A 9,132-nucleotide genomic window follows, 5' to 3' on the forward strand; every position below is an offset into this window, starting at 1 on the left:
GATTGACAGCCTCAATGAGCCATTGTTTTGCAGGTAGAGGGCCTGCAGGACGAGCTCCTAGTCCGGGAGCAGTAGGTGGGGGGCAGACACAGATACTTCCACCCAGGCTGAGGACTTCCTGCTTACGGGCCACAGGGCCCTGCATGGCAGTGACGATGGTGGCTGCGGGGACCCACGGTTCTGCCTCCGCAGACTGTGGTCCAGTGGGGAGCTGGCTCAGCACAGCCAGATCTTCTGGTTAAAGAGAAGCCACCATCCCGTTATTGTGTGAAAATTGTTCTGATTTTAAATTTATTTATTTATTTTTGGCTGCGTTGCGTCTTCGTTGCTGCACAGGCTTTCTCTAGTTGCGGCGAGCGGGGGCTACTCTCCTTTGTGGTGCGTGGGCTTCTCATTGCGGTGGCTTCTCTTGTTGTGGAGCACGGGCTGTAGGCGCGGGCTTCAGTAGTTATGGCACGTGGGCCTCAGTAGTTGTGGCACGTGGGCTCAGTAGTTGTGGCTCACGGGCTCTAGCGCGCAGGCTCAGTAATTGTGGCACATGGGCTTCAGTAATTGTGGCACGCGGGCTCAGTAGTTGTGGCTCACGGGCTTAGTTGCTCCGCGGCATGTGGGATCTTCCCGGACCAGGGCTCGAACCCATGTCCCCCGCGTTGGCAGGCGGATTCCCAACCACTGCGCCACCAGGGAAGCCCGATTGTTCTGATTTTAAAGAGTTGGCCACGTATTCCTGGTTTTCTGCAGCTGCAGATGCACCTGTAGCAGGAGGCATAGTGGGCGGCTCAGCGGCTCTGACGGGCAGGGGTGCTGTCCTCAGGAGGCCCCCAGGGCCCCGTGAATGCCCAGCTCTGCTGTCGCCACCTGGGAGTGGTTGATAATTTTTAACAGCTGGGCTGAATTTTCATTTTGCACTGGGCCCGACTTGGGGGCAGGCCGGAGCCCACCTGGCGGGGAGAAGGGGAGCAGAACCGCCTCAGAGAGGGGGCAGGGGGGAGCTGATAGCTCAGGGGCTGGGGGTTTCGTCCACTGCAGGGGGCGCGCTGAGGCCGTGTGTGCGCGAGTGTGAGGCTGGGGGGCCTGAGTGCGTGTGTGCCCAGGGGGAGGGGGCAGCCGGGCAGGGAGAGGCAGGGAGAGGCACAGGGCAGCCAAGCAAATATTTATCGAGCGCCTGCTCTGTGCCAGGCGCTGCGGAGGCACTGAGATGAGTAAGCCCGGCCTTGCCCGGAGGCCCCACAGCTCCTGAGGGTGAAAGGGTGTAAACAGAGCGAAAGGAATGGAAGACAGGGAAAGCTCGGCTCCCCCGCGTGCGGGAGGGGAGCTGAAGGGGCGGAGCCGCCCCTCCCCCGCAGGCACGCCCCGAGGGGCTCCCGCACCTGCCCAGCAGCCCCCCGACCCCACAGGGGCAGTAAGAGGTGGGGACTCACGCCCCCGAGTCCAGCCGGAGGGGACCGGGGGACGGGCACGGCTGCCGGGCCCTGCAGTGTCCTGGGGCGGGGGGCGGGGCGGCAGTGTTGGGCGGAGACACTGAGGACCACGCCCCCTAGGAGGGAGCGAGGCCCCGCCCGCTGTCGCCCCCCAGCGCCGGCAGGAGTCCAGGCTCCGCCGACCTTGGACCAGCCTCCTGCCCCAGCCGGGACACGGGGACGCCCAGTCCCCTCCGAGGGCTGTGGTGCGGAAGGAATGAGATAAAGGATGAGGAAAGCACCTCATAAACTGCAAACGGCAGGACAAAGGTCAGCGCGCCGTGCGGGCACTGCTGCTTCGGGCCCTTTGGCACGGGATGAAGGGCTGGGCCGCGGGCAGCCCTCCTCCCCAGCAGACCCCCCGGGCCGCGTCTCACCGCCGGTGCCTCCTTCGGGGCTGAAGAAGCTGATGGAGGCGGAGGGTCCTGAGCGAGCTTGGGGTCCCGGAGGTGTGCTCTGGTCCCGGGGCTCCTGCCCACTCTCAGAAGGGACTCAGGCAACGTGGGTGACCCTCTGGGGGCGCGAGGACCCCAGATAACGCGGGCGGAGAGGTGAGCACAGCGCCCGCACTTGGTCATTTTCAAGAAATGAGGCGACTCTTAGGCCGGGACCCCCGATAAAGCAGCCGCGGGGAAGTGGGGACTGCTGGAGACTAAACCCCAGCGCTCACCCGGTACCCACTTTCGCAAGGAAACTTCTTCCCCAAGGGCTCCAGAGGACTCCAGCTTCTTTCATGACTCCATCCCCTCCTGAGCGACCTCCCCACCCTCCTAGCCCCCAGGCCCTGTCCTCCTGAGTGAGCCCCATGCACACACGTGCACACGCACACACCAGCATACACCTGTTTTTCTCAGATCCCTTTCTTACCCGCATCCCTTTGGTGAATAATCTGATATTTCTAAGATAGCTAAACAGCCTTTCAAACGCACAAAATGGCTTTTTAAAGTGCTCCCCGAAACTCGAGGCCTCAGACTTAAGGAACTCCACTCTGGGAGACGTTCTTCACGAGGACCCCCCACCTACAGCCCCACCTGAACCCAGATGTGTCATTTTGTGCAGACAGAGCAGCACCTTCTGAACTCTGCTGAGGACACCGTCAGAGGAGCCCCAACCCCGGAGAAGCCTCTGGGGAGACGGCAGGGAGCACGACTGCGTCCCCAGGGCCCCCTCCCTCTGCGTCTGTGACCCGGGCTGTCAGTCTCCTTCGTGGGGAGGGGGCCGCGCGGTGGCAGCGGTGTCCACGGTGCCACGTCGACCAGGCCAGGCATTCCTCCGCCCCCGAGTCCTCCTCAAGCACTCATCTCGCTTTGTTTGTTTTTCCCTCCGCAAGATCATAACTCCGATTCCACGTCCGACAACGAAAGCTTGGATTCATCTTACAGATACTCAGCTCGCAGCCAGCTTGGCTGGAATGCACACCTACTCCACAAGGCCAGACACGCAATCCCAGACTCCTTAGTGGACGCCAGGGCACAGCGGCCTGACAGCGGGCTGCAGAGGCCTGGCTCGGTCCAGGTCGCCCCGCAGGTGCCTCGTGGCGGCAGGACAGCCCAAGCTGCGGGGAAGGATCACCCGTCCCCTCACTCTCCTCCAGCCTCAGCCTCCACCTTCACCTGCAGCCGGCAGACCCCTGCCCTGGTCCCCTTTCCCAACCCCATGGCCCACATCCGGGCCAGAGCTCCAGACTTTAGTATACAGGTAGCTAAGACAAAGGTTAGAAAAAGTCCACAAGGCACTTTATTGGAGGTCTCTGCCCCCATTCACAGGAGGAGGGAGCCAGGAGCCCCGTCCCAGGGGTCCCGGCATCGCCCTGCTCCTCACTGGTCCAGCAGAGGGCCTAGAACAGTCAGTGTGGCCACCAGCACCTGGTGAGGGAGGGGCAGGAGGGGAATGTCTTAGAAAAAATAGATCTCTATGTACATGTCTGTATTTATAGCGCATAAATTACGGGGTGCTCTGACCCCCGCCCGCGGAGCCCAAGCACTGAGCGGGGAGGGGGAAGCCAGCGCAGAAAGAGGGGGCCCTTCTCAGGGCCCAGGGCCCCCAGCCTTCTCAGCCCGCTCCGGCCTCTGTCGGAGGGAGGTGTCCACCACTGGGGTCCGATCGGGTCTGACGCGGCCCAGACAGAAGGAGCCGCGAGCGCAGCTACAGCCGGCGCACAAGTGGCCTCAAACACCAGGCTTGTAATTCCAAGAGGAGGACAGACAGCAGAGGCCACCTGCCCGGATGCCAGGACGACGGCCGACAGGAGCCAGAGCCTCAGCTTCTCTCCACGGCGCAGGGCGCATGCCCAGGCGTCCTGGGGGTCCCCTCCGGGGGTGCAGCCTCAGGTCCGAGCTTCGGTCGCAGGCCGGTCCGACCCTCAGTTCCTATGCCCGGCCACCTCCTCCTCCTTCCAGCCACTGGAGTTTTTGCCGAACTTGTAGACAAGCCGCCGGCCGTCCACCCGCTCCAGGATCTCCCGTTTGTAGTAGTACCTGAGGGGAGAAGGGTGGTCAGAGGTGCCCAGGCAGGGGCCCGCCTGCCAGGAATCCTCAGGTGACCTGCCCCGCTGGGCTGCAGCCCGGCCGGCCTGGGCCTGAGCCACCTGCTGCACGGAGGAGTCTCTGCTCCTTCGCCCTGCTCTGTCCCGAGCACCGGGCCGCGCCCTGGCTCCTGTGTGGCTTTCGCCTCTGTCCTGGGCCCATCATGAAGCCACGTGATTTTAGGGTTGAGGAAACCTTAGCGATGGTCTGCGAGGAAACCAAGGTCCAGAGACAGGCAGCTTAATGGCTTCGATGGTGTGGGCCTTGGCTACTGCCCTTATTACCACGAAGTGCCTTTCTTAGGACGAGCCTTGCAGGCGATACAAAGAAATGCTGCCACACCAAGTTCAGTGTGTGCTGCAGGCCGGCCAGCCACCTGCCAGGCTCCCACTCAGCCCACGAGGCGGCCAGACCGCGCGGTTCCTCGCTGCACGGGACTCACACCCGTCGGAAGGGGGAGGGTTCTGACGGTGCCAACGGCCGCCCCGGCCGGGCAGCGAGGCCCGCTCACCTCATGGCCCTGCTCAGCTTCTCATAGGTCATGCTGCTGTTCTTCTTCTTCTGGCCCCAGAGCTGGGCCACAGCCTCCGAGCGCAGGAACTTGAAGACACCCTCTTGCCGGTTCTCCCACTTCATGAGGCCCTCGTTGAGCTCCGGGTGGATGAGGATGTCACGGATGAACTCCCACAGGTGGGTGCCTCTGGGGGCTACAAGGCCAGGCTCCATTAGTCAGTGGCCCAGGGTACCCCTGACCCCCACGACGGCTGCCCATCCCAGCGCACAGCCTACTGACGGCTGCCTCCCTCCTGGCCTCCCCCACTGGACAGCCGGGGAAGCTCCAGGAAGACCACGTCTCACACGGCACAGAGGTTTAACTCGCTCAGCTCAGATACTGATCAAATGTCTGGCTGGGATGCAAGAGCGGTTGAGACACGGTACCGCATTGAGGGGCTCACAGTTTCGAGGGTTCACGGTAAAAAAGCAGATACAGGGCTTCCCTGGTGGCGCAGTGGTTGAGAGTCCGCCTGCCAATGCAGGGGACACAGGTTCGTGCCCCGGTCCAGGAAGATCCCACATGCCGCGGAGCGGCTGGGCCCGTGAGCCACGGCCGCACCTGCGCGTTCGGAGCCTGTGCTCCGCAGCGGGAGAGGCCACAACAGTGAGAGGCCCGCGTAACGCAAAAAAAAAAAAAAAAAAAAAGCAGATACAGCAAAAGGTGGTGAGAGCTCAGCAGGTGCAGGACCACAGAGCTGGCCCTGGCCTGGGGGACAAGGGGACAGCTTCCTGGGAAGAATGACCCCAAGAAGCAAACAGGCCCACTGCGTGTGGGAGGGGTTGCATGTGCGGATGAGAAAGAGCTGCGGGGGCCCTGCCGGTGGCTCTGGTGGCAGGATCCCACTCAAGGGCCAAGGCCACGGGGCAGGGACTTGGTGGGTGGAAGGGCCACCCCTGCACGGCCCTCGGTGGATGGGCCGTCCAGCGACTGAGCCACTGTCCCTGCCTGAGCCTGCCCAGCACCCGCCAGCAAGTGTGCCCCTCAGGCAGGACGAGGGGTGGGCAGGAAGCCTGGACCCCAGCCCCACCCTTCCTGCAGCCCCCGTGGCTCTACGGCCACATGCACCATGAAGGACCAGCCAGGCCCTGCCACCCGGCAGTGACCATGTGCACCCTGGCCCCGTACGCAGGAACATGTGGAGGGCCCAGCTCAGGAGAGAGGACCCACCGGCCCCACCACAGCCCCCAGCCGTGCAGGGCCCCCCAACCGTACAGGGACCCAAGCCGTGCAGGGCCCCCCAGCCGCGCAAGGCCCCCTCTCACCGCGCAGGGCCCCCCAGCCGCGCAGGGCCCCCTCTCACCGCGCAGGGCCCCCTCTCACCGTGCTTGCTCTTCTTGCCCTCAAGACACTCCCGGGAGTCTTTACTCAGCTTTCGGGGCCGGCCCCGTTTCCGCTTCCCATGCTTAAGGTCCTCCTTCTTGTAGTCGGGAAAGCCGTCTGTGGGGAGAGGTGGAAGGTCAGGAGAGGGAGGGATGGGGGCTGCTGGGGGACAACCCCCCTCCAGGAAAACCCTGAGGGGGTGGGGCAGGGGGCCAGCCCCTGGCATGGCTCAGCGGGACACCCACGGGGACCAGGAGGTTCCCTCCACTCACCCCCAGAGAAGAGCTTGCTGTCTGGGGCGTCCAGGTCCACGTCGCTTCCACCGGAGTCTGAGGCCTGGGGGCTCTGAGAAGCGCCGGTCCCTGGAGGGGCGGGTCAGAGTGAGCCCCTTCCGGTCCTCCCAGAAAGCCTGGGCTCTAGTGCGGGGCGCCAGCGCTCAGGGCATCTGGGGAGGGGAGGCTGCGGGCAGATGCCCGAGGGCTCACCTGCGGTGGAGACGTCAGAGCTGCCCGGGGAGGGGGCCCCCGTGCCGAAGCTGCCCGGGTAGAAGGGGCTGGCCTGTCTGCAGTCCTCAAGCATCTCCTGGGCAAAGGGGCTTCCCTGGTCTGGGGGCATGTGAGAGTTCAGAGGGGGCCCTGACTCTCCCAGCTGGGGGTGTGGGGCAGAGAGGGGACAGGACAGGCTGGGAGGGGTTGAGAGAAGGGGGCTCTCACCGAAGGGGCCCTGGTCCCCCAGGGGCTCCTGAAGTGCCATGCTGTCCTTCTCCAGAAGCTCCATGATCCAGCTGAGCTCGTCGGGGAAGCTGGAAGCTGATGAGAAGGGGGTCAGAGCCCAGGGGTCTCCCCTCCCCTCCCTGGGGCTCTCTCCCTGGTGGTGCCCTTGGGCCAATCCCCAGACCAGCCTCCCTAACTGAGGAGGGGGCGGGGCAGGAGGCGGCCTCCCCTCCAGGACTCACTGAGGTCCCACAGCTGGGAGTACAGCTGGTCCCCCAGGGGCCCAAAGACCAGGCGCAGCTCCTCGGGGGCGCAGCGGCAGAGCGCGGCCCCGTCCATGTCACAGCGCGAGAGGTCGATGGTGCTGGCGTCGTACTTGTGCTTCTCCACTTGGTAGCTGATCCAGTCCAGGACCTGGGCCTTGGACCAGAGCTGGGGCTGCTCCCCCAACCAGCTGGCCTTCTCTGCAAGGTGCCGGCACGGCAATGGGTCAGCCCCTTTCTGGAGCCAGCTGGGGATGCCGGGGGTCCCGCCTGGACTCTCAGAGCACGCAGCCAGGAGCAGGGCGGGCGGTGGTGCTCACAACACCCTGGCCAGCACCCCTGCCAGGCAGGCGCAGCCCCCAAATCCCAACACCCCAGCTTCTTACAGCTCACCCCAGCCCTCCCCCCCACTTGTCCCAGGCTCTTAGGTGGATGTCTCCCTCTCCCCAAACGTCCAGCCCCTCCTGAGACCCACCTGTGCCCTCCAGGGACATCTGCGGGCTGCTGAGCGCCAGCACCAGGTCATCAGCCCCGAAGGCGGCGGCAGGGGGAGCAGAGGCCAGATTGGGGTCCTCCGAGCTGTACATCGTACTGAAGTAGTTGCTAAAAACGTTGCTAATCTCACAGGTTGCAGCCATGAGGCTACCTGGGAAGGGAGGGCAAGGCTGGTGAGAGCCAGGGGCCCAAGGGCGTGAAGGTCAACATCTCTTAGGACACCCTCTCCTCAAGAAGGGCTCCAGGGTCTCAGAGCCCGGGGAACAGAGGGTGTGCTGGTGAGGGGGCACAAGGCCTCCCGCTGGGCTCCCTCCTCTGCCCTCCTGGGCCCACGAGTGGGACCGGCAGTCATGGCCACTCTGTCCTTTGCAGGGACAGGCTCTCGGGCCCTCAGGACACCGCCCAGCCCTGCAACTCCTGCTTGGGTAGGCTCAGAACCAAGCTCCACCGGCCCCTCCCCAATCCCCCCGGGGCCAGGCGGGGGAATGTGACAGGCAGGGGTCCTACCTTGGCGGCCAAGGGTGTGGCAGGCAGGTTTAGAGGCTGCAGGCGGAGGAAATGCAGGGGGAAAGCTCCGCCAGGTAGCACTGACGGCGCAGGCGGCGCTCCCACCGCGCTAAGTAGAAGCTCCGAGCTCCGCCTGCACCCGGGCCTTTATAGGCACCCGCGGTAACCTGAGCTGGTGGCTCATTGGTCGAGGGGATTTCCTGGCCTTTAGACTGGGCTCCTGGCCCCAGGTGATTTGCATATTTTGTGCCACTTGGCCGGGATCCAGGCCGGTGGTGCTGGGAAATCAGGCCCGGCTGGTTTAATGATTGTCAGGGTCTGTCATCCCGCACCCTCTGGGGTTGGGCACAGGGCAGTGGCCTGGGCGGGTGGCAGGTGGACGCTGGGTGGGCATCTGCACTTTCGGCCACCCTCTGGCTCAGGAAATTCCTCTGGGGGGCCAGGCCGGGGATGGGCTGAAGCGGGGAGGGGTGAGGAATCTGGGTCAGAACTGGGTCAGGAAGGCTTCTGGCCCCCAAACGTCTGCAGGTCTGAGGACAAGGGGGCCTAGCAGGGAGGGAAGATACGGAGGTTTGGGGATCTTTCCCACGACGCCCGGGATTCAGGCTGGAATGTTCACGGCCTGCCAGCCTTGCCCAGGGCCCCAGCGTCCGCAGCATCCCCAGGCACAGGGCCACCGCTGGCACCCACTTAGCTGTGCCTGCCAGACGCCATCCAAGCATCAGTCGCTGCAGCCCCCTCTGGAGGACCTGGCTCTGCTCTGAAGAACTTACCTGGCCCCTGGCGGAGCCCACCGCGTGGGGCTGCCCAGGGAGGGGCCGGACCCACGTGGACGTGTTTACCCCTCTATCTGGCCTCCATCTAATCCCCACGCACATGGCTCAGCGGCACCTACCTGCTGCCCTCTAGCGTCAGAGGCCCGGCTACCTGGGCCGGCTCAGCGCTCATCAGGGGCCAGGCCGTGTTAGCAGGGCTCCGTCTAACCCTTACGAGAATCGTCAGGATGCGTGGTGATCCCTATTTTACAGACGAGCAGGTGGCAGCTTGAGGGTTGAAGACTTGCCCAGGCCACGTGGAGCTAGTTAAGTGGGGCTGAGGTTTAAATCCCCCAACTGGCGCTCCTTCCAGAGGCCCTCGCCCTCCCTGTGGGCAAGGCAACCCCTCCTACCCGGGTCCCCTCCACCAACTCAGCCCTAACCACAAGGGCCGTGTCCCGCAGACCACAGAGACCTGCGCAGGGATGGCACAGGCTGGTGAGGGGGCACAGACGGGTCCTGGGGCCTCTTCCGTTTC

At 64.4% G+C, this 9,132-nt stretch overlaps 1 protein-coding gene across 3 annotated transcripts; it reads right to left on the reverse strand.

Moving 5' to 3' along the window:
• Nucleotides 1-3,174: 3,174 nt before the first annotated feature.
• Nucleotides 3,175-7,970, reverse strand: ELF3 (E74 like ETS transcription factor 3). Of its 3 annotated transcripts, XM_081221221.1 has the most exons (9): nt 7,840-7,970; nt 7,313-7,483; nt 6,817-7,038; nt 6,575-6,670; nt 6,347-6,466; nt 6,134-6,223; nt 5,862-5,978; nt 4,497-4,692; nt 3,175-3,937 (listed from the first exon to the last, which is right to left on the reverse strand). In XM_081221221.1, the coding sequence occupies exons 2-9, from the start codon at nt 7,473-7,475 to the stop codon at nt 3,823-3,825; spliced, it is 1,119 nt and encodes a 372-aa protein (XP_081077347.1). In that variant the 5' UTR covers nt 7,476-7,483; nt 7,840-7,970; the 3' UTR covers nt 3,175-3,822. The 3 variants fall into 3 exon arrangements, with proteins under 3 accessions (XP_081077347.1, XP_081077349.1, XP_081077348.1); XM_081221223.1 differs by lacking the exon at nt 6,817-7,038; XM_081221222.1 differs by lacking the exon at nt 6,347-6,466.
• Nucleotides 7,971-9,132: the final 1,162 nt, after the last annotated feature.

This window comes from Mesoplodon bidens (genome assembly GCF_964165515.1).
Source record: "Mesoplodon bidens genome assembly, chromosome: 2".
NCBI classification, from domain to species: domain Eukaryota; kingdom Metazoa; phylum Chordata; class Mammalia; order Artiodactyla; family Ziphiidae; genus Mesoplodon; species Mesoplodon bidens.

Bases quoted from the DNA above. Each gene is read 5' to 3' on its own strand.
- ELF3 (XM_081221221.1), bottom strand. From the start codon at position 7,475: ATGGCTGCAACCTGTGAGATTAGCAACGTTTTTAGCAACTACTTCAGT. The intron at 6,671-6,816 runs GTGAGTCCTGGA...CCTTCTCATCAG, and splicing joins CTCCCAGCTGTGGGACCTCA to CTTCCAGCTTCCCCGACGAG. The intron at 6,224-6,346 runs GTGAGCCCTCGG...CCGCCCCTCCAG, and splicing joins CTCTGACGTCTCCACCGCAG to GGACCGGCGCTTCTCAGAGC.